Raw genomic sequence first — 25,117 nt, 5'->3', positions numbered from 1 at the left:
ATAGTATAGTATAGTATAGTATAGTATAGTATAGTAATAGTATAGTATAGTAATTTGGAGCTCTGGTAGCCAAGTGTCAAGAAGCTGTGCTGCAATCCCAAAGGCATGTGGTCTGAGGCTACTTGCTGCTCTGTGGGAGAAGGATGGACAATCTATTCATGTACAATTAACTGCCTCTGTAAACCCACCAGAGGGTCAGCTATGGGTGGGTTCCAACTCTGTGATATCCAACAACAACAACAATGTAGTATGTATAGGGTGCTCTGGTGGCCTAGTGGTCAGAAGCTGTGCTGCAAACCCAAAGGCACATGATTCAAATGCACCAATTGCTCTGCAGGAGGAGGATGGGCAGTCTCCTCCCATGCAATGTACAGCCTCTGAAAGCCCACTGGAGAGTCAATTATGAGTCAGGTCTGACTTAATGACAGAACAACAACAATAATATCATTTATGCTTGTCATAAATATATGCAGTTTTCCCACTGAATCTTTATAGCAGTCTGAGGGAAACATAATTATTGTCATACACCAAGCTCAAGACATGAAACAGCCTGGCATGTTAATGGAGAAGATAAGCAGCAGATCTAGAGCTGGAACCCAGGGCTTTAAGGTTAATGTAAAGATCCAACTCTTTCAATTCCTTACTCAGCCATTCAAGGTGAAGAAGGTCTTCTTGACGTTTTTCCTGACTTCCCATAAATCAGACTCTATGTGTCTCTACTACACCCTCTGCTTGCTACCTCTACGGATGACCCATCGTTTGTTGATTCCTTTTATTTACCTGTGGGCTTCTTATGAGGAATCAATCAACAGTTATAATCAGCAATTACAGCCTCAATCAACATTTGTATATTTAGCCTTTGCCACTGTGTCTGGGACATGCAATGTATTTCCTAAGACCAAAAATTGAGTGTCTTTTAAAATTGAAATTTGTCTCATCATTCTAGAGGCTAAGAATCTGAATTCAAGGTGCTGGCAGGATCATCCATCTTCTCTCAGAGATTATCCTTCCTTGTGTCTTCCAGCTTCTGATAATTCCAGAACTTTCTTGGATAAGAGATGTATATTCATTCACATGATTGTCTTCCCTCCGTGTATATTTCTGTGTCTTTTCTTCTTCTTCTTCTTCTTTTTTTAAGACATTACATAGATGAGGTTAAGACCCAACCAATTGTCAAGGCAAGCAATTGGAATTCACCAACTGCTTCTGGGGAAGAAGATGTGCAATCTCCTCCTATATGACTTATTATTTCTGAAAATCTGCTGGCCGGTCAGCTATGAGTTGCTTGCAACTCCCCAATACATAACAGCAACTATTATCATATGCTAGGCAATTACATTTCAAAAGACCCTATTTCCAGACAAAATAATATTCACAGCTACTAGGCTTAGGACTTCAGTTTCATATTTTTGGAGGACACAGTTCAATCTATAGCAAGTATATATTGCTTAAATTAATAAATATAAAATCTTGCTTTCTGTAGAAGTGTGTTTTGTGTTGGTTTGGTTTTTTTTTTTTTTTCATGGATTCTGAATTTATCTTTAAACTAAAGAAGCCAAGTAATAAAATACATTGTAGTGAAGGGCAAATTCAGATTTCAAGAGGTGCCAAAAGTCAGCAATAGCCAGTTTGGGGAAGGAGACACATTTGTTTTGTATCAACCAGTGCTCCCTCCTCAAAAAGAACCTTGAAATCAGCCCCCTACTCTGCTTCCCTCACCAGACTCCAAGCCTCATCAGTGTTCAGAAAGCTGGAGAAAATTAATGCTATGTCACACCAGAGACAGCATCAAAATATATTTAACTGGACAGTAGACCCTTAAATCATGCCATATCCATATATAAAGTCAAATCTTTTCTCTCCGATGGACTATAAATTGTCATGAAAAGATGTGTTATCATTGCTTTCCAAACTAAGTTATGGTGAGTATTTTTAATCTCATTTTCCATTGTCAATTATTTGCAATAATAGCGGGCCATGTATTTAAATTCTACCTAATAATCTTATCTCTGATCATACTTAGCACATTACCAAGTTTACAGCTCTCTATTACCCATCATTTCTTGAGTATTAATTAGTAGAGTAATGACTCAGAGTGATCACTGTCATGGAACTAAATTAATATCTCATCCATAATACGAAGGGCATCTCAAAGGTATCGTGAATACCAGAGAGTTGATTCTGCTAGAATTATTAGCTCATGAACATTAATAAAGCTGCCAGCATAACAAAAAGTTCCTACTTGGCAACAATTCACTGTGTAGAGTCAGAAGCTTACCAAGAATTGGTACAGAACAGTAATGCCACCTGTGATTTACATTTTCTAAAGAAAACTTAAAATACATGATTGTATTTTTGTGGGGAGGGGTCTTTTCTTGTTTCTTCCAACTTTGCTATACTTTGACCAACCATTAACAGTCACTGATAAGTCACTTTATTATTCCCTACCTTATCTTCCCTCTGGGTAACATTGATCTGCCACAGAGTGGTTGTTGTTGATGTTTTGTGTGTTGGTGTTTTGTGCTGCTGAGTCAAAACCAACACATGGTTGACCCTTTAGTGGGTTTCCGGGGCATTAGATTACACGAGAGGAGGTTGCACATCCTTTTCCTACCGAGCACTTGGTGGATTTGAACTGTATGTCTTTGGGATTGCAGTGTAACTTCTTACCTCTAGGTCACCAGAGCTCCCTACAGGATGTTATAGCACCATTATATTTCTCAGTATACCAGCATAGTTCTCAGAGGCCTGTGACAGTAGTTATAAAAGACTATTGTAGGAAGGTAGGATCCTCACCTTCTACAAGGGAGACCTTGGTTATTTCCAACCAGTGTACTTCATTTCCTTGAGCAGATGTTTGAGTATTGAAGGGATGCTGAACAGGTATTAACCAACCTTCCAGACAAAAATGAACTAGGAAGAAAGACCTAGAGACATATTTCCAAAAATCAGTCACTGAAAACCCTTTGGGGTCACTATCCTGCAGTCTACAACTGATCGAGGCTATCGCACAGGATTGGCAGCTTGTCCTCTCATTGTACACAAGGTTGTTATAAACCAGGGACTTGAGAAAAATAGAAAAAGTAAACATTACCAAATTCTATTGCATGAATATTGGTGGGCATGAGGCCTCTGTTGTCGCCTTGAACAGTCCTAGGCAACTAAGAGTGAGGAGTTTGTGAGAATGTCATAGGGTAGGGCTCTCCTGCACCTTCACATATCCATCCAGTCCCATGGGAACCTGGACACCATTAGGAGAGTGACCCCATCTGATGTTACAGGAGCTTCACTCTTAAGATTACAGACTCTGGAGATAATGAGCCTTGGTTCACATCTGGGCTCCTAAACATCCTTCCTTGGGCAGATTTTTCAGGAGGAAACAGTCCTAGGACTTAGGCACCATGTTAGAAAATGTAAAGGATCCATGAAAGAAAGGAACACTCTTAACGACATGAATTATGACAACCACAGTGGACTTGAACATGACAAAGATGGTGAGGATGATTCATTATAGAGCAAGGTTCAGATTTATTGTTTGTAGGGTTGCCATGAATCACAATTGACTTGGCACCTAACAACAACAACAAATGTCAGCAGTTCCTTTTCTCTCTGTTTGAATTTTCTTAATTGTCAAATGGGGATGAAAGAGATGCCTCTCTTATTAAGAATCTTATGAGTATTAAAATGTTTGCATAGGTGAAGCCCTGTGTTCCAGGATGCAACAGCAGAGTCTAGCAGTTTGGTAAGTGAGACTAGATCTTTAAAGACAGACAGTGGGCTCTCTGCTGAGTGATAGATGTTCACCTACAAATGGGAGCCAGCGACATTTACCTTAAAGGGCTGGTGGAAGTATAACTGTTATTTTAGAATTATTTTAGACTTTGGAAAAATTGCAAAACTAGTCTTCAGGAGTTCCCATATACTCTTCACCCAGCAACCTCTACTGCTAACATGTTGTATAATTATGGTACCTCTTGTTGTTATGTGCCATCTAGTCGTCTGCAACTCATTGCAACCCTATGTACAACAGATCTTAAGCCTGCTCTGGCCCGAGCCAGTCTCACTGACTCTGATACACTTACCTCCTTCGCCCCAGTTACTCTATCAACCCATCTCATCATGATCTTCTCCTGCTCTGTCCCTCCACCTTTCTGGCCATCATATCCTTCTTCAAGGATATAATGTCCACATGCCAAAGTACGTGAGGTAGATCTCCAGTATCCTAGCCACTGTGGAGAAATTTGGTTTCACCCTCTCTAAGACAGACCTGTTTGTTTTCTTAGCAGTCCCTGGTATGTTCAAGCCTCTTCACAACTCGAAGACATCAATTATTACTCTTTCTTCATTAGTCACTGTCTAGCTCTCTGATGCATAGCAAGTAATTGCAAAGATCATGGCCTGGATCAGGAACACCTTAATCTCTAGACTGACATCATTGCTTTTTAGTACTCTGAAGAGGTCCCAGACAGCAGATTTTTCCAGTGTCAGAAGAAATTAACATTGATACTACTCATAATTAAACTAAAGATTTTATTTCACATCTGTCACTAGTGGCTTTTTGTCTGCTTCAGGACTCAGCTCAGCACTTCTCATTGCATTCAGTTATTGTGTCTCTTTTTTGTTAATGATGTTGAAGAAATGCTTATTTCATATTTGTCAGATGTTTTCGCATGATTGGAGTAAGATTTTGCCTTGTGGAAGAGGCTACCACAGACGTGATGTTCCTGTGTCACTGAATCTAACAGAGGGTTCATGATGTCATTATGTCCTATTACTGCCAATGTTAGCCTTTCATTTGGTTAAGGTAGTGCCTTTTGGCTTTCCTCATTATAAAATTACTATTTCCCCCTCTGATGTTAATAAATATCTTGGAGAAGTTACTTAAGACTATGTAAATAACCACCTCCTTTACATTGCATCCTTAGAGACAATAAATCTAACTTTCAAAAGCCACTGCATTATTCCAATGGTGATTTTCTATATTCTGTACTTATTAATTTAAATTCTTCTATAAGCAAATGCTGTCCTTTATCTCTTATTTATTATTTATTCAGCTATTTATTAAGATCACTATGGACTCAGTATTTATTTTATTTTTTAGGTTCTATAATTCAACATTGCCATTATTTATTTTGTTGCTCCAACAAAAGGCATTTTTTTAAAAAAAATACTTGAACCTGTAACTTATCCAAATAAATTACACCCAAATTTCTGAGGATAGAGACTAGCAATATATTTCTTTTACTGCTCCTGTATGCGCTGAGGGAGCTCAGGTGGCCTGCGGGTAAGGAGCTGCACTAATAATCCAAAAGCAGGTGATTCTAATCCTCCAGCTACTCGCAGGGAGAAATTTGGGCAGTCTCCTCCAATGATGATTATGCTATTTAATTGTGCAGATAATTACAGTTATGGCTAAAACTGAGAAGAATGGAAATCCCATAGCACTTAATTGTGTTCGTGTGAAACCTATACCTAGACCAAGAGGCTGTTGTGCATACAGAGCAAGGAAACACTACTTGGTTTAAAATAAAGAAGGTAGTGCATCAGGGTTGTATTTTCTGTGTATCTATTCAATCTGTGGGCTGAGCAAATTATTTGAGAAGCTATACTCTGTGAAGAAGAATGTGGCATCAATATCACAGGAAGAATCATCAATAACCTGCTTTATGCAGATGACACAAGCTTGCTTGCTGAAAGTGAGGAGGACTTGAAGCACTTGTTCCAGAAGATAAAAGAATGCAGCCTTCAATATGGATTGCATCTCAACATGAAGAAAACAAAAATTCTTACCATTGGACTGATAAGCAACATCATGATAGATGGAGAAAGATTGAAATTGTCAACAACTTCATCTTAATTGGATCCAAAACAACACCCTTGGTACCAGCAGTCAGGAAATCAGGAGACGTATTGCACAGGGAAAGTCTTGTAGTCATTGCTTCAAATTATTTAGGAGCAATGATGTCAGTTTTAGGCTAAGATGCATCTGATTCAGGCCATGGTCTTTCACATCACTTGCTATGCCTCTGAGAGGGCTGAAAAATGAATAAAGATGACAAGAGAAGAATTGATGCTTTTGAGCTGTGATGTTGGAGAAGAATAAATACCGTCCCATGGACTGCCAAAAGAACAAACAAATATGTATTGGAGAAATTTCAGCCAGAATGGTCCTTGGAGGCAAAGATGATAAAGCTTCAAGTCACATACTTCGAGCAAGTTGCTAGGAGAGGCTATTCCTTGGAAAGGGACAACATGCTTGGAAATGCAGAAGGTTAGCAAAGGAGAGGAAGAACTTCAACTAGGTGGATTAACATAACTGCCGCAATGGTCTCTAGTGTGTCAGGAAGTGTGAGGATGGCACAGGACAGAACAAAGTTCAGATCTGTTGTTCATAGAGTTGTTATGGGTCTTAGTTGAAGACACCTAACACCAACTAACAACCTCCTATGCATATTATGGAATCTGATAACCTGTGTGAGGCTTTGTCCATAGGGAATTGCACTGCTAACCCTGAGGCAGTGTCTCTCTTCCAGTTCAAATCCATGAGCAGCTCTGAATGAGAAAGATAAACGATTTGGTCTTGTGCAATGTACAGCCTTAGAAACGCAAAAGAGAGTCAGTTATAAGTCAGTTTTTACTTAACAGGAATGAGTCCCTAAATCTTTCACTCTTTCTATTTGCTTTTTCGTTAAACACAAAAATCCTTTTTCATATACTTCTGTAAGATTAGTTCTTTCACTAGCCTTTGGATTCTGAAGACAAACTATAGGCTGGTGGGAGAAAAGCTCCTGCGAGCCCATCATCTCTCGCCCACGCCTCCACTCCCGAGCAGTGTACCACAAGCCTTGCTTTTAAAACTTCCACTGGAAAATCTGCTAATGTTTATTGTTGTCTTTACTGGGATCAGGTGGAGAAAAGAAAGCTATGAGCTCCTTTAGAGACAGGTATTGAGAAAAAAAAATCTAAGACATTAGGGCCTTAAACTGGAAGAGTTTTCTAACTGCAACGGTGGATTCTGCTGCCGCTGACTTCACGCTGGTGTGAGCTCTTCCCTCAGTCACCGTGGCTCTGCTTTTCTCAAGACACACACAGCACTTTTCTGCTGGTTGAGCAGATGTTCAAAGTATTTAAATAACTCTTATTTACGAAACTGACTTATTTGACACCTTTGAAATGCTAATAAAAATATGTCAATTTAACTTTCCCTTTAGGTGATCAAGTTGATAGTGCCAGAGAAATTTTTATCCCAAGCCACCACCTTCCCAAATAGGGAAATCGATCCTATAGCATTCTTTAGCTGGTTTCCAACGCTTGCTATTCCTAGGTGCCAAGTCAGTTCTATTCTGTTTTTAGAAACTTAATTGTTTTTGTAGTCAGATCGATGCCAATATTGTGTCCCAAACGTAGATGAATCAGAATTATAATCTGATTCATGATGGAAGAATAAGCCTTAACCTTGAGTTATCCCTTGGCAACATGAATTTGGCATATTTCCCAAAATTGCCCTATGAATCTGCTGATACGTGTGCTCCACATGTTAATTCCTTTCTCTACATTTTTTTCCTTCATAGGGATTAATGCCTATCTGCATTTTTCCTAGTGTGAATTTTCTGTATTGAAAACATCTTCTACTATTTTTTAAATTATTTATTTAAATTTTTTATACTAGTTCGTTTACAAAGTTTGAATACATTGTTTTCCAGAATAGATTCCTTTTTTTTTTTAGTTTTTCAAATTCTTTTTTTAGTTTTTTTATACGAGTTTATTTACAAAATTCAAATACATTTTTTTCCAAAACAGATTCTTCCAATTTCCCTCCCCATCCATCAAATTGTACTCCATGATTAATCCCACCCACAACCCCCCACTCCCACATATTCTCATCCGTATGCTTTCACCCTTCCACCCCTTTAGATCCTTATACTCATTCTACAATAGTGGCTTTATACAGTATTTGTCATTGTGGGGCTTAGTTCACTTATCATAATGCTCTCCAGTCCCTCCCAAATTAGGGATTAATTAACAAAATTTTTGCTCCTGCATGCTGCATAGTATTCCATTGTGTGAATGTACCATGATTTCTCAATCCATTTGTTTGCGGTTGGACATCTATCCTATTTCCATGTTCTTGAGATGGTGAATAATGCTACTATCAACATTGATGTACCTCTGTGCCTCAGTTCTAGTTTTCTGAAGGTATATTCAAAACTATATCAGTCTGGAGATTAAGGTGCACCTGATACAGGCATGGTCTTTGCAATCACTTGCTATGTGTCAGAAAGATGGACAATGACTAGAGATAATAGAAGGAAAATTGATGCCTTTGAGCTGTGATGTTGGAGAAGAGTATTGAATATATTAAGGACTGCTAAGAAAATGAACAGGTTAATCCTTGAGAGGGTTAAACCAGGCTACTCTTTGGAGACAAGGATTCTGAAGCTTCGTCTGACATACTTTGGACATATTGTAAGAAGGCACCAGTCTTTGGAGAGGGACATCATGCTTGGGAGGGTGGAGGGAAAGTACAAGACAGAAAGGCCCTCAAGATGGATTGATTCAGTCACTGGGATAATGGTAGTAGGTGGGTCAGAGACAGTGAGATTGGCACAGGATAGAGCAGAGTTTAAGGGTGTTTTACGCAGGGTCTCTATAGGTTGTAGGTGACTCAATGGCACATAACAACAATAAAAACATACTCCAAACAGTGGAATATCTGGGTCAAATGGAATTTCTATGTTTGACTTTTTGAGGAAGCACCAAACTGCCTTCCAGGGTGGTTGTACTATTTTACAATCCCACCCACAATGTATAAAAGTTCCTTTGTCTCCACATCCTCTCCAGCATTTATTACTTGCTGCCCTGTTAAACTTTGCCACTTTTACTGGAGTGAGATGGTACCTCATTGTGGTTTTGATTTGCATCTCTCTTATTGCCAGTGATTTGGAGCATTTCTTCATGTGTCTGTTTGCCATTTGAATATCTTCCTCTGTAAATATTCTTTCCTTGTCTTTTGTCCATTTTATAATTGGTTTATCAGTCTTTTTCTTGTGGAGGCCCAGGAATATTCTCCAAACTTTCATTATGAGATTCTTGTCTGAGATGATATCACCAAATATTTGTTCCTAGTTGGTAGGTTTTCTTTTCACACTATTGGAAAAAGTTTTTTATGCACACATGGATTTAATTTTTTAAAGGTCCCATTCATTCATTTTATCCTCTTCAGAGTGTGTATTTCTTGCTGTATTTGGCAGTCTCTTTATACCTTGGGCTAACGCTTTGAAGCTTGATCCCAGTTTGTCTCTTTTTAAAAAAAATGTATTTTATTAATTTTAATGAAAATTTACCGAGATTTTGGATTTTCATTTATTTATTGTTGCACTTTTTTCTTTACCTCCCTCCTCCCAGTTCACTCCTCTCTTTGAAAAGCAAAAGATAAACTTCTTTGTTTGTATACAATCCCCCCAACCCTGCCCCCCCAATATGTCTCTTATAAACTTTATGGTTTGGGATTATACTCCCAGGTTTCTGATCCACCTTGAGTTAATTTTTGTGTGGTGTGAGATTTGGATCCTTTTTCAGCTTTCTGCAGGTAGAAGTCCAGTTTTACCAGCACAATTTATTGAAGAGGTTATCATTTCCCCATTTGATAGCTTTGATTTCCTTGTCAAATTTCAGTTGACCATAGATAGCTGGGTCTATTTCTGAGTTCTCAGTTATGTTCCATTGATCTATCTCCCTGTCATTGTACCAGAACCATGCTGTTTTGGTTACTACTGCCGTGTAGTAGGTTTTGAGGTCAGGGAGTGCTATGCTTCCCACCTCATTTTTGTTCCTCAGAAATTTTTTGCTTATTCAGAGTCTCTTACCTCTCCAAATAAATTTCACAATTTTCTTTTCACTCTCCTTGAAAAATGAATTTGGTATCTGGATTGAGTTTGCATTGAATATATAAACTGCTTTTGGTAGGACTGTCATTTTCACAATATTGAGTCTTCCTATCCATGATCAGGGCACATTTTTTTATTTCTTCAGGTCTTTTATTGTGTCTTGCAGAAATGTTCTATGGTTTTCTTTGTTTAGAGATTTTGTATTTCTAGTTAGGTTCACTCCCAAGTGTATCAATTTGTGGTTGGCTATTGTAAATGGTATTGCTTTCTTGATTTCTTTCTCTGAGTTCTCTTATACTCTAATTTTAAAGGAATTACAATTTTTGCACAAGACATCATTATCTTATGACAGTTGAATCAGAACTGACTCAGAGCTGACCTACAGGAATGTTATTAGAACATGCACATCACCCAGATGGAGATTATTTATCTTCCAGAGAGGTGCTGCGTATATTAGCAATGCAACTCCCTATGGACTACACCACCAGAGACCCTTAGTACAAGTAAATAAGTGCAATCTTTAACAAACAGGGTAAAACAGGTTCCAATGTTTCCCCTTAGAAAAAGGAGATGCTTCTCAGACACGCATATTAGTGATGCGAAACACCAATTCAGGTCTACATTCAAGTCAGGATGATGAATGTTTAAATGATGCCTGACAAAAATAAATCTCTCTTCCAGGAAGAACTCTGACCTCAAAGGATAGACAGCTCAAAGGTGTATTGTTGTCAGAGCCACAAGCCTGACATCCCTCTTGATAATAGTTTTCGATCCCTGACCCCAGTAAAGTTGCTGCTCTAAAAGCCATTTGTGTATTGATCTCCTGAGAAGAAAACCAGTAGGTGTCTAACAACAAGCAATCTTGAGAAGTGAAGTTAGTGTACTTCTAGTAGAGCAGCTGAGAGAACAGAGCAGAGGCTCCCAGTCATTCAGGACCTGAAAGGGAGTTAAGGGAAACCTGGGCAGCTGGGGCCACTTTACTTCTTAGTCTCAGAAACAAGGCCAGTTGGTAAGAGAAACTCAAAGCCAGGAGGCTTAACTACAGGGCAGTCTTGACTAATCTTCTCATCAAACTTGAAAATACAGAGAGGTGATAGGCAGGCTGGCCTGTAATAGAGACTAGTCCCTGAAACCAAGCCCCTTCAAGTTAAATCTCTTAGTAACCCTATGGCAAGTGTCCCACCTCCAGTCACATGTTAATCTTAAGCACACCACTTTGCAGAAAGGAACTCATGATTTTTCACTTGTGGGTAACGTTGAGATATAGAATTAGAAATTCCGTGGGACTGACTGCCAGGCTACAGAGCAGGGACTGAAGATTTAGAACTATTTTAGAAACGAGATTTTTGACACACGTACATAATCTATCTAAAGCAGCCAGAGAAAAATGCTAGCATCTGTTTAATGTCTTCTTTTTTTCCTCTTCACATGACAAAAAGTAGGATTATCAACTTGCCATGTTTAGAGGAGAAATTGTCTTAGAGGATTGCTATTACCTTGCTAATTCCATAAAAAACACTTTCAATGTTATAAATTTAAAATTGCACCCTGAGAAATTACTAATCATTGCTCTAGAACAAGCAAAAGTCCAGGCTTTGTGAGTTGATAGTCAACAAACAGCAGCCATGATTTCGGAGTGACTGATGCATTGTTGTTGTTGTTGTTGTTATGTGCCGTCGAGTCGCTTTCGACTCATAGTGACCCTGTGTACAGCAGCTCTAAATTCTGCTCTGTCCTGGGCCACTCTCATTTCTCCGACACACTCATCCCGATTGCCCCAGTCACCGAATCAATTCATCTCCCAGAGGGCCTTCCCCTCCTGCGCCTGCCCTCCACCCTCCCAAGCATTATGTCCCTCTCCAAGGACTGGTCCCTCCTTACAACATGACCAAAGTATGTCAGACAAAGTCTCAGAATCCTTGCCTCCAAGGAACAGCCTGGTTTAACCCTCTCAAGGATGAATCTATTTGTTTTCTTAGCAGTCTTAGCAAACTGATGCTATAAAGATAATAAATTGAGTGAGATAGAGTGGAGTGTAGCACCAGGTAAAGCCTATCAGGGGAGGTGACATTTGAATGAGAGGAGTGAGTCATGAGGATACAATGGAAGAAGAATGCTCCAGGCAGGTGGTTGCACCTGCACAAGTATTTTCTTTTAAAAGGATTAGCACGATGCTCTTTCCTCTGAGGTGGAAGTTAAAAATGTCCCACGTGTCCAACTTTTCAAGACTGCTGTACCATTCCATCATCTCTAACATCAACTCTTCCCCCTCCCTTCAGTCCTCACTGCCACGTGTGTCTTTGAGTTCTGTAATGCACTTGGAACAGCGCACAGGAATTCACACACTGTCAGTGAGGTTGTAGGGATTGACAGGTTGCTGCTCCATGGATCAGGCCTATTCCCCAGGCAATGGCAGGAAACAGAGTCTTAAACGGCGGCTGGACCAGGTCGATCCATGTGGTGGCAGAAGCTATTGGAAGACAGGCTGGGTGACCACAAGAGGGGGTTTCCAGAACAGCTGGATCAAATCAGGTGTCGAGTGGAAAAGATCATTCTTCTAATTAGATTCCTCTATATAGGATCTCAGGACAATAAGATCACCCCAAGAGAACTAAGTACGACAATTTTGGTCATACTTTATAGTAAAATGGAGATTTAAGATACATCTCACTTTATTCCTTATTCCTTGTTCATTAACACAACAGAGAGCTGTCTCCCGAATGGGGTCACAAGCATAAAGAAGCTATGAATTACAAGTATCTCAAGGTAGAAACAAACTTGGCAGTTGATCAGGAAGACCATTGTGTCCACTACATAGTAGGCAATGCCTGGTGAGTTAGATGATCCTGGGGAAGAGACAAACATCCAAGATCTGTAAGGCATGCAGTTATATATCATATAGTCTCCAGAAGGACACAGAAGTTGTGGTTGCTGTGTTTGCCATCAAGTCAGAACTGACCCATAGCTCACTATCCAATGGGTTCTCAGAGGCAGTAAATTGTGTGGGAGGAGATTGCCCATCATTCTCCCATGGAGAAGCTGGTGGATTTGAACCACGTGACTTTGGGTTTGCAGCTGTTAAATTGACTATGACTTCTAGGACCCTGTGGACATTGTGGAGTGAGGCATAAAAGATCTGTTTTATGTTTTTATAAATAATTCTATAGCTGCTTCTGGTAAGTAGACTTTGGTTTGGAAATAAGAACTAATCAGTATCCTCATAAAATGTAGTTTCAAACCTGGAAACTTAATCACACAGCAATTCTCTTTTAATCTTTTTTTTTTTTACATGATGCTGGATGTTGTATTATTTTGTTCACTCAAAACCTCTCCACTGGCTTTTTTCTTAAACATTAGAAAAACCATTTGCTAAAATTCATTTAGCTAGAAAATATGATTTGTGCTTATCAGCTAATTAAAGATAACATCTTGCCTTAGTCTGAGGGATTTTTTGGGTTAGTTTTGTTTAATCACTTATCTCCTTCTCTGCCCACAGGGATCCCAGTCACCCTTCAGTACCTTATCATTATTATGAGCCTTTTGGACCTGATGAATGTACAATGTATCTTTCCCACGAGCGTGGACGCAAGGGCAGTCATCACCGCTTCATCACAGAAAAGCGAGTCTTTAAGAACTGGGCACGGACATTCAATATTCACTTTTTTCAACCTGACTGGAAACCAGAACCACTTGCTATAAATCATCCTGAGACTAAACCTGTTTTCTGAGGAATAAATGAACCAGACTATGTATAGTCCCAAGGATCCACTTTCTCAGACACCGGGGCACTGAAGCTTCTAAGATCATCAAAACAGGAAAAGTGGCAGAATTTGTAGCAGGAAACAGATGCACTCTTCCACAAGTACCATGGACAGGTACCTACCAGCTATCAATGCAGAGCAACGCAGGTGGTTTTTAAAAAATGGAAATTTTCCAGAATGAATTAATCCTAATGAATGTCCTCCAGCTATCTTAAGAATTGAACATGCATTTTACTGATGCTGCCAAGGCTGAAAACATTTTTGATCTCTTTAAGTATTGCCTTCAAAACTGAAACATGAGCAACTCAACCATGTTAGTTGCATTCCTTTATAGAAACACTGTATCAGATAAAGCCCACTTTTCTATCAAGCTGTATTGTTACCTGATCTATAATAGTTGTTGTCTGTTGGAGTCTGTGTGTGATTTGTAAAAAGCCACCTAAAAGTATGGAAGTGATTTCTGAAGAGCACACCTCCACTGACTTTCATAAAGCAAATGTCCAATATTTATTTATTGAGAGTTTTTTAGTGCATTGTAGGCCAGTATTTTTATAGATTATAATTCTGTGGTAATTTATGCTTCCTAATCTTTTAATACTGAACGATGGTTAGAAAAGCCTAGAATTGAATTTGGTGAGTTGCTGTGTTTACTATGCTCATTGCCAGCATGCCATTGGTGTTTGGTTTGGAAATGTTGTGTCGTGATTTTTTTTTAACCCCTTGGTTTTAGGATATGCTGTTTCATAGCAAGAATAACTATGGCTTTTTTCCAAGGTGCAGGAGTGCTTCCAAAATTATAATATTTAAATAAAAAAACTGCAATATTGAAAAATACTATTAAGAGGAACTTTATATATAAGAACTTTCTACAGTGACTGTGAGGTAAGTCACTTCACTTTATTAAACCCCAGTTCCCTCTTGTACAGAATGATGTTGGTGAACCAGGTAACCTCTGACTTTAGTGCAAATTTAAAATTCTGCAAGCCGATTATTGACCTGGATCTCAACATTAGCAGACCATGTAGGGGGAGGAAGACTTTTCTATTTCCCTACTACCTATCCCACTCTTGTGGCTAGAAACTTGTCTCCACTGACTAAAATCCAGTCCCTGCTTCTTGCACTAAAAAAGAAAGAAAGAAAAGACAGGGTCTATTTCCATGGTGTTCCCTAGCTACGAGAGCAAGAAACTGCAGTTCCATAAGGAGGAGAAAATTCAAGGAGATTTTCTGTCACCCAATTCACTTATCCAATGAATTATTCAAACTCACTCACTGCAAATCTTCTTGGATTTTATTCACTGCCATACTCTGGTCTGGATGAGGATGAGGGACTTATTTTATTTAGAATGAAGATCAATTAGTAGAAAAGATTTTTCATTTACATAAGCAATATTGCTCAAAATTGGACCTTTAATAAAATACCACTGCTTTCTCTACACAAAATTTAGGAGATATTGGTCTCTTTAATGCCAAATTCGAAGACACTAGAAAATTTATGTATACAGACTATATTGTTTAACATAATATATTTGATCTGGCTTGCCATTAAAAATTTCTTACCATGCCACTTCTTCTTGTTTTCTTTAATTAATACTAAGATTATATGCCCTTGAACTAACTAAAGGGGAGAAATTCTGTTGATTATAACCAGTCCTACTGTTAAGATGCAGACAAAGTTCAATATTCACTAGCAGAAACAAATTTGATATTATCTTAGAGTGATTTGTGTTGTGAAAATCCTGTAAAATTGAAATGTTTATCCAAAATACAGGGAGTTCTGAGGGCTTAGTGGTACACTGCTACTGCAAAGCTGTGTAGTTTGGATCCACCAGCTGTTCCAAAGGAGAAATATGGGCTGCAGTCTCCCATATGATTTACTGCCTCTGAAAACCCACTGGAGGGTCAGCTGAGTCGGTTCTGACTCAACAGCGCATAACAACAATCCAAAACATAGTGGAATGTGACTATTCAAATGTTCTAGTAGTTTTTGAAAGGATCAGAGAATTTTATTCTAGTACAATCTCTTGAGCAGAGTGAACTCTAAATATATAATGCTTTAAGAATTTATGAAGATTTCTGTGAATTTTAACCAGTTGATTTATAGGTCACTTTTTTTCTCTGGTTGATCAGATACAGATGGGCAATCTCATCCAGTGAGATTTACAACCTGTGAAAACCTACTAGAGGCTCAGCTATACATTGGTTATTACTCTACAGTACTGATTTCTTTTATCATCATTGGAAGATATAATGTTGCTCAGATATAATAAATTCTTTTAAAATACTTATATTTATAGAAATTTTGAAAGGTATAGTTGGTACTTCTAAGTATAAAGTTTATTTACCTAGTCTACTAATATCTTGTTGGTGGAAGGAGGAGTGGCATCCACTTCCATAATAACTTGCCCCCGGAAACCCTATGAATCTGGAGAGAGGATGAAAGGCACCCAAGCGTCGAGGACTCTCCTTCATAGGGTCACTATGAGTCACCTGCGACTCGACAGCACTTAACAACAACAACACAACAACAACTAATAGCTTAAATTTCTGTATATCTTCAAGGATTCAGTTCATAGATCCAGTGTAGACAACTGAATTTTCATCTTATCACATCACTATGATTTCATGGCTCTCATTCTTAACACCACTCAATGCCATTAAATATAGACTCTGATACAGTAGATGACTATACAGTCATGTTTGCAGGACTCCGTGATTTCGAGATCTATATTGTGTTTGAAACCTAAACCATGCTCATTATGTTTCATACTTTTTTCCTCTCTCCCTAGTTGTGTCATCAGCTTCCTCCTCGCTCTTAAGACCACAGTAATACAATGCCACAGCTGGCCGATCCGTGGCTTCTGTTATTTCAACACAAGAACATTTGGCAGAGGCCATTACGATAGATAGCCATTATGGGCAAAGATACAGGAATGCACAAACAAAATCAATCACTTCAAATGGCCCATAAAAAGAGGAATCTCACATTTAATATTCCACAGTAAATATTCACCCAAGAAAACGTACATTAAAAGAACATTAGGAGGTAAATATTCAGTGTGCTGTGTGGGGACTTAGCTCGATGATTTCCATTAAGGTTAATGGGTGTTGGCAGCTAAGTCCTTGTGCTTCACTGACCCTGGATGTACTCCTAAGGGCTTGACATAAAGCCAAGCAATCTGGGGGCCTTCAAGGTCTCAGATTTCAGAGTGAGACTTTTTCTTTAAAATAAAGAAATAAATGAATGGAGGCAAACCACAAGTCACTGTGCCTGAAAGACACATCTATGCTGTCTCTTGGAATCTTGACGTGGCTATTAGATTCATGTATCACATTCAAAACAACTCCCCTCAGGACACATACTTTTTGCTTCCTGAAGTTTTCTCCATTACTGACCTATTGGGATTCCATTTTTAAATAATTCTCTACCAAAGAACTATAAATTCAGAAGCTTAGTGAAGGCTAGCTAAAAAAGAGGGGGGAAAGAAGACAGTTTAAACTGTTAGGATAGAGATTGTGCTATTTAAACTCATCGATACCTATTTAAGACTGATCAAATGTTAGCCCCTGAGTAGAAATGAATTTAAATTAAAAAACCAAAACACGGATTATACCAGTTAATGATTCAAATCACTGATACACCCTTTCTCTGACAATGATCTACGTTGCTTTTCTTTTCTGTGCAGTGTATCTGTTTCATACCTAACCTAATTATTTTTTCCATTTTCAGTGCTTCTCTCTGGAGCCTCTTTAACTCTCTGCCATTCTTTCCTGATTGTCTTCTTTTGTGTGTCCATTGTGCTCTTAAATCATCAGCATTTAGCTACTGTTCAGATCTTCCCTTTAGAGAATGATCTGTGAAATGACTTTGGGTTATGTCCTATGTAAGCAGTACTCATGGTACCTGGAAGAAATAGGATTGGTTACCAAGTCAAACTGACTCATAACTGACCCTCTAGCAGGTTTTCAGAGGCCTAAAATCACATGGGAGTGGATTACTCATCTTTCTCCTTTGGAGTAGGTGGTGGGTTCAAACAGCTGGCCTTTGGGTATACAGCACAATTCCCTAGTCACTAGACCACCAGAACTCACTTGGTTACTGAGCTTACCAAGCAAGCCACTTCAAAATTACTGTTCTGGTTTGCCTAAGTCTAGGGGGAGGGCAAGGTATCCTGGTGGTGAAACAATTTATGTTTTTATGTTCAGCTTCTAAACTAAATAAAGGTCAGCAATTAGAATTTACCCAAAAGTGCTGCTGGAGAAAGACCTGGCAATCTGCTTTCCTTAAGTTTACAGCCAAGAACATCCTAGGAAGCAGTTCTACTCTGCAACGTACAGGTTTATCATGAGTCTGAATCAATTCCTTGGGGATGGGTTATTGTATTTGAGTGTAGAATAGATTATCAAGGCAATCGGTTACCAGTTCTAAAACCAGTACAATGCCAAGCAAAACGACTACCTGAAAGAGAACTGTAATTCAGATGTACCTTAGAGATGCACCTTAGGTCCAGATTGGCAATCACAATAAAGTGAATCACATGAATCGTTTTTGTTTGCCAGTGCACATAAAGGTTCTATTTACTTTATATTGTTGTCTGTTACATGTCAGCAGTTGTGAGGACGGAACAGGACCAGACAGGGTCTGTTCTGCTGCACAGAGGGTTGCAATGAGCCTAATCTGACTCATCCGTGCCTAACAACAACGGTATGTGAGAGTATCATGAAATAATTTGAAACAGAATGAAAATCACAAAAATATGACATAGAGACAAAGCATGTGCTTACTATTTGGAAACTGATGCCTAATGACTTGCTTGACACAAGCTCGCCACAAATCTTTAATTTGCAAATAACCCAATAACCAAAATGTAGAGTGAAATGCACTAAAACAAGGTATGTCTGTGCTAGTGTGTTGTGAGAAGAGCAGGAAAAGTGAGCCAATTGCCTAGATGCTAGCACGTGTCAGATGGAGTTTAGACTGGGAAGAAGTGAATGTCTGAAAAGCTTAAAAATAAACAAATTAGCCCCTCTACTCTAATTCATTCACTCAGATTTACTGTGGAGCCACCATAGCAGAAAGCCTGGTTGATTCTGCTCATTGTCCTAATATTCTATGCCATCCTTTTATTTCTGTATATCTATGTCTTGTCATCTAATTATGCTGTAAGTTCCTTAAACACAGTGGCTATCTCTCATATCTACCCTATGCCTAATATAATACCTGGAAGACAATTATTTTGCTTCTATATATTGTGAAGTCTGAACTAGCTCATAGTTGTCCTTCTAGTAGATTTACAGGTGTACATAACACGGGGGCAGACTTTTCATTTTCACAGCTGACCTTCTAGTGGGGTTTTAGAGGCTGCACGTCACACAGGGGAAGCCTGCTATGCCATCGTTCTCCTGTCGAGGGGCTGGTGGATTCAAACTGCATTTCTTTGGGTTGACAGCACAACTCTTTACCACTAGGTCATCAGAGTTCCCCATATAAAGTGTTACTGATGTTGTTAGGGGTCACTGAGTTGCAACCCTCTGAACAATAGACCTGAACCCTGGCCTATCCTGTGCCATCCTCAGCATCTCTGACATACTTAAGTCCATTGCTGCAGTCACTATGTCAGTCCGTCTCATTGGGAGTCTTCTTTTCTTTAAATGACCCTCCACCTTTCGAAGCACGACATCTCTTTCCAAGAAAAAAGATGAAGCTTTGCCACCTTTGCTTCCAAGGAGCATTCTTACTGCACGTTTTACAAGATGTACCTGTTTGTTCTTTTGTCAGTCCATGGAATAGACAGTGCTCTTCTTCAACACAGAGCAGATAATGTAATAGTTAAACTATAAAGTGGAGGACCAGGGAACGAATTAAGGGAACTTTTATAGCATCAGTCCTTAAACCTCTAACATTTTTCATCAATAAGCTGACCCAGATTTGGGTAGGATAATGTTGCTGAACATATTAGGTTTGCTAATACTGGATGTTCTGAGAGAGCAGGCCAGGCCAAGTTCAGCAAGCCTCGTGTACTTGCTGTTCAAGAGCTGCTCTTAGCACAAATTAAATTTCATATTGACAAATAGTATAACGTTCAAGAAAGGCAGCTCAGGTTCTGACTTCTGGGGCTTGACTACAAAATGCAGGCTAGAATGGAATGAATTATCAGATGACTTAACCTTGACAGCTTCTTAAAGCTGATGGAGATATAAAGTTTGTTTACTGGTATTGTATTGTTATGTGCCCTGTCACAGAGTCAGTTCCAAATCACAGTGATCCAATTTACAATAGAACAAAACTCCTCAACCCTGCACCATCCTCACAGGCTCTGCTCTGCTCAAGCCCACGGTGGTAGTGGCAGTGCCGATGTATTGTGTTGATGGTCTTCCTCTCTTTCTCTGACACTCTACTCTTCCAAGTACGGTAACCTTCTTCAGGTATATATTAATCTTAAGAACTAAAGCAAACAGAAACAAAAATGTTTTTCCATGAGGCAGATCAATTATTTTTTGTTCCATATCTCCTAGAATGTGAAGGGGAAAGACCACTTTTGGGAAAGATTGCCCAAGGCTGCTACATCACCACCTAGAAGTCCTTGCTCACAACCTGATGTCTGGTTACTGCCAGTTTACAGGTGACGGTGAGGCTGTATTAAATCTTGCTTGGAGGTATACCAAACTGCTCACCTCTCACTGGCTCCTTTCTCACAGAACTCATCCATTTCCTTTTGTAAAGCATGGGGAAAGGATGGAAGGCACTAAATTAAATTAAGAACAGGTGAATTAGATAATCGTGAATTTTCAAAAACTTTATTAGGATCATAAAATATTATCTTATAAAATATTAAGAAAGACACCATAATATCATTTTAAGCAGAATCACAATAGGATGTAAGAAATATCTAGTATCTGCCATGTTTAATTATATTGAAGGGCTGTCTCTGCTCACAGTATAAAACATCTCAGGTGCTGGCAGCTCTAGTACTTAACTTTGTGACTGTTCTCCAATTTCAAAAGTAATTCCAGAAAACCAGCAGATTGAATTGAACTTTTACAACTGATTTCATTTACTAAACACTTACTGAGTGCTTTAACACTACTAACGCAAGTTCAGTAGGGCTTGCTTTAAATATATTATTTCACACTAATCCTATTATCTCATTTTGCTAATTAGTGAACTGAAACTAAAGCAGTTCATATGTCTATGCCCCTCTGGTCTTGTTATCTAATGTGATGAAGATAAGAACAGGCATAGGGCATGCCGTTCAACAGGTACCCTGCTAAGTAAGTGCATTACATATATTAGTTCATTTGATTCACACGTTGATCCCATGACTTATGCTTTTCTTATTATTCTCCTTTTTTAGACAACATATGACTGAAATGTCCCTGGCCTTAAGTTTGCCATCTGAACTAAGTGAGAGGGGCGGGATTAGAACCTAGAAGTTCTGCCTTGAGATTTTCTGTCTTGAATCCTGTACTGCTTGGAAGAAATGTAATCCTATAAATAACGTAATTGTAATTGAGTATTTGTTATATCATATTTTAGATATACAAAATAATATGTGACAAAAATGTCACTTGTGAAACAAAAGACGTAGACTTGAAAAATACTTTTGAAGCAACCTAGACATTCCTTCAGCATTTGCCTCCCCAGAGGCAAATTACGAATTCAAATTTTTGTTTCTTATTTTCTTGGATTTTTAAAAATATCCCATTATTTATAGATATATCCATAAATATTATGCTGTTTAATCCTGTGTATTTGTGAATATTATAAAAATATTATAACATTACATATAGTCTCCTGCAACTTGCTTTTTTCCCCAAGAGATATAAATTGCCTTTGGTTCTTACTCTAGTTTATTTTTACTGTTCTGTAATGTCATTATGTGAACATATCATAATAGGGTTTTTGGTTTTTTCATTCTCTCAGTGAATTATTGGATTGTTTTCAGGGTTTTGCTAATATGTACAGTACTTTTATGAACATGCTCATAAAGTTCTAGTGCGTATGTGCAACATTTTCCTAGGGTTTACATACCCAGACATAAAATGATTGGTCTACTGAGTAAAATGTGTTCACATGTGCACAACTGGGCTAAACTATTTTCTGAGGTTGTCAGGCATTTTCTTCTCCTCTATAAAGGTTTCCATATGTTTGCTATCAGTTGGTATTTTATAACGATAAATTTTTTAATTGTATAAGTATAATTGGTATCTCATTGTATTCTTATCTGTAATTCCCAGATTCTGTTATATATACACATGTGCATTATATTCATATATATATAATTGTTTTTACTTAGTTTGTTTTCCATCAATAACTATGAAACGGTATTTTGAGTCTTTTCTCACTTTCCTACTAGGTTGCTTTCTTTTTTCTTTTAAAGAGTTCATATGTATATGATACTGATTTTTATGGTTTTGTTAAAATTTATTCTTCAAGTTTATAGCTTATTTCATCCTTCTATAGTGCCTTTCAATGAGCAAAAATCTTTTCATTTTATTGTCAATTTTTAATCATTTCTAATCAGATGAGCACTTCTTAAATCTTATTTAATAAATCCTCTGTACTTCTGATAATTAAGTTTTTTCTAGTTTTATTCTAAAATTTTTCTTTTAAAAATGTCTTCAACCTTATTAAAACTTTTTTTGCCATTCACATGACACTGAGGTATTTTATTTTCTGTGATGGGATGTGGTTATTGTTGTGGTGTGTCATCAAGTCATTATTAACTTTGTAGCTCACCCTCTAGTGAGTTTCCAGAGGCAGTAAGTCTACTAGGAGGAAATTGCTCATCCTTCTAAATTTTCTTTTTTTCACATAGATTCCAGTGTCCTGGAATCATTTCCTGAAGAATTCATTATTTCTCAGTCATCATCAGTCAAATTTCCATGCATGTAGAATTTATCTCTGTGTTCTTGATTCCATTATACTCTGTTCAAATCTGTATCTCTGTATTAATACAATTCTTTAATAATTACTGTGGTTTAATGAGAAACTTATTTTTATAGCAATTCTCCCTTTATTCTTCCTTCTGAGAAATTATTATTTTTGCTATTTTTTCTGCTATATAATTTCTATTCAATTACATGTATAAATCTTATTGTATAGAGCAGTGGAATTTTACCTATAAACACATACATCTAGGTATTCCTACATGTGGTTAAGTGCTCAATAGCTAGACAAAAGATTGCTGGTTCAAACCCACCCAAAGTTGCCTCAGAAAATAGGCCTGTGATATGCTTCTAAAAATTAGTCTTGAAAACTAATCTACGGTGAACTTCTATATTGCACACATGGTTTTATCATGAACCAAAGGAATTGACTTTATGATACCTAACAACAACAACACATACTATATACTTAAAATCAAAATAGAGTACATTTCCAACACTTCCTTCAAGGCAAGCCTCCCATCAATGCTCACCAATATATTAATTTCCATTACTACAGATTTGCTTTGCTTAATTAAATTTTATGTAAATGGAATAATATACTATGTTCACTTTTGTATTCTTTCATTAAGTTAAAATGACAATATTCACCCATTTCCACAGAATATTCTGTGGTACTCTTCTCCAACACCACAGTTCAATGATATCAATTCTTTCTCTATTATCTTTATTCACTATCCAGCTCTCAGCAGCTTAATAAAGGAATCAAAAGAACATGGCCTAGATAAACAAATATCTTAATCCTCAAATTAACATCATTGTTCCTCAATAATTTGAAGATCTCCATGACTGTAGACTTTCCCAGTGCAATATGTATCCTGATCTCCTGACTGCTGGCACCAAATATGTTGATTGTAGATCCAAGTAAGATGAAGGAAGTTGTTGACAGCATCAGTCTTTTCTTCATGTATCATGATGTTGCTTATAGGTCCAGTGGTGAGAATTTTTATTATCTTGATGTATTCAATATTGGAATGCAGTCTTTGACCTTCTGCAACAGTGTTTCGAGTCTTCCTCACTTAAGCAAGCAACATTGTATCATCTGCATAATGAAGGTTATTTATGAATCTTCCTTCAATTCTGATGCCACATTCTTCTTCATAGAGTCTAGCTTCTTGAATAATTTGCTTAGTGTACAGACTGCATAGACATGGAGAAAGGATACAACCCTGATGTCCAGCTTTTCTAATTTTAAACCATGCAGTGTTTCCTTGTTGAATTCTCACAACAGCCTCTTGGTACAGATAAAGGGCATGAGCACAGTTAAGCATTCTGGAACTCCAACTCTTTTTAAATGTTAGCCACAGTTTGTTAAGATTCACATATTCAAGTGCTTTTCATAGTAAAAAAAAGTCACAAATAGACATTCTTGTAGGATACTTTGCTTTCATCTAGGATCCATCTGACATCAACAATGATATCCCTGGTGCCACAGCCTCTTCTAAATCCAGCTTGAATGTCTGGCAATTTTTTATGTACTGTTTTAACCATTTTTAAAATTATCTTTATCAGTATTTTGCTTGCATGTGATAGTAATGATATTGTTCCATAATTTCCACATTCTACTGGATCATCTTCCTTGGGAATGGGAATAGATATGGAACTCTTCCAGTCAGTTGGTCAGCCAGCTGTCCTCCAAACTTCCTGGCATAGACTGGTTAGCACACTCAATGCTGCATCTGTCATTTAAAACATGTCAGTTGGTATCCTATCAATTTCTGGGGTCTTATTTTTTGCCAATGCCTTCAGTGCAGCTTCAACTTTTTCCTTAATTACCATCGACTCTTGATTATATGGACATATGATTATAATTTTATAGGTAGAGCCAATTGGAAGTCATCAAAATGAGGAGAAACAGTTGAAAGCATTCTTTAATAGTTGAAATATGGAATGTGCAAATTATAAATGTTGGAAAACAGTAAGTTTTAAAAAATGACATGACGCATGAACATTGACAGTTTGGGCATTAATGAGATGAGATGAATTGGCTTTGGCCACTTTGAATCAGACAATCACATGATACACTATTTTGGAAATGGAAGACAGAGAAAGAATGGTGTTGTTTTCAGTTCATAGTCTAAAAGACAACTTCAAGTTCTATCCTGAAGTACAATGTTGTGAATGATAGGTTATTATCCACATACATACACGGAAGATCTGTTAACAACTATTATTCAAATATGTGCACTAACAGCTAAAGCCAAAGATAAGGAAATTGAAGATTTTTACCAATTTCACAGTCTGAAATTGATCAAACATGAAATTAAGATGTGCTAATGGTAATTGTTGACTGGAATGCAAAAGTTGGAAACAATGAAAAAGGAATGGTAGTAAGAAAGTACGGACTTGGTGATAGAAATAAAGCAGAAAATAGAATGATCTAATTTGGTATGTTCAATGACTTAGTCATTAAAAAATACCTTTGTATAATGTATACATTTGTAAAAAAACACAAATGGTAGCTTTACACATGGAAATTACCAGATGGACAGCATAGGAATTCAATTGACTATATCTGTGG

General features: G+C 37.8%; 1 protein-coding gene across 1 annotated transcript in view; it reads left to right on the top strand.

Annotated features, from left to right (window-relative positions):
* Positions 1–13,615, top strand: part of ST6GALNAC5 (ST6 (alpha-N-acetyl-neuraminyl-2,3-beta-galactosyl-1,3)-N-acetylgalactosaminide alpha-2,6-sialyltransferase 5) — a 315,495-nt gene extending 301,880 nt beyond the window's left edge. Inside the window, exon 5 of the mRNA XM_006888597.1 lies at positions 13,384–13,615. Coding sequence (XP_006888659.1) covers positions 13,384–13,615 — 232 coding nt within the window. The remainder of the gene's footprint in view (positions 1–13,383) is intronic.
* Positions 13,616–25,117: the final 11,502 nt, after the last annotated feature.

Source organism: Elephantulus edwardii, unplaced genomic scaffold (genome assembly GCF_000299155.1).
Source record: "Elephantulus edwardii isolate Elephantulus edwardi_28Jun2011 unplaced genomic scaffold, EleEdw1.0 scaffold00069, whole genome shotgun sequence".
Lineage (NCBI taxonomy): Eukaryota > Metazoa > Chordata > Mammalia > Macroscelidea > Macroscelididae > Elephantulus > Elephantulus edwardii.
This window is presented reverse-complemented; position numbering and strand designations above follow the sequence as displayed.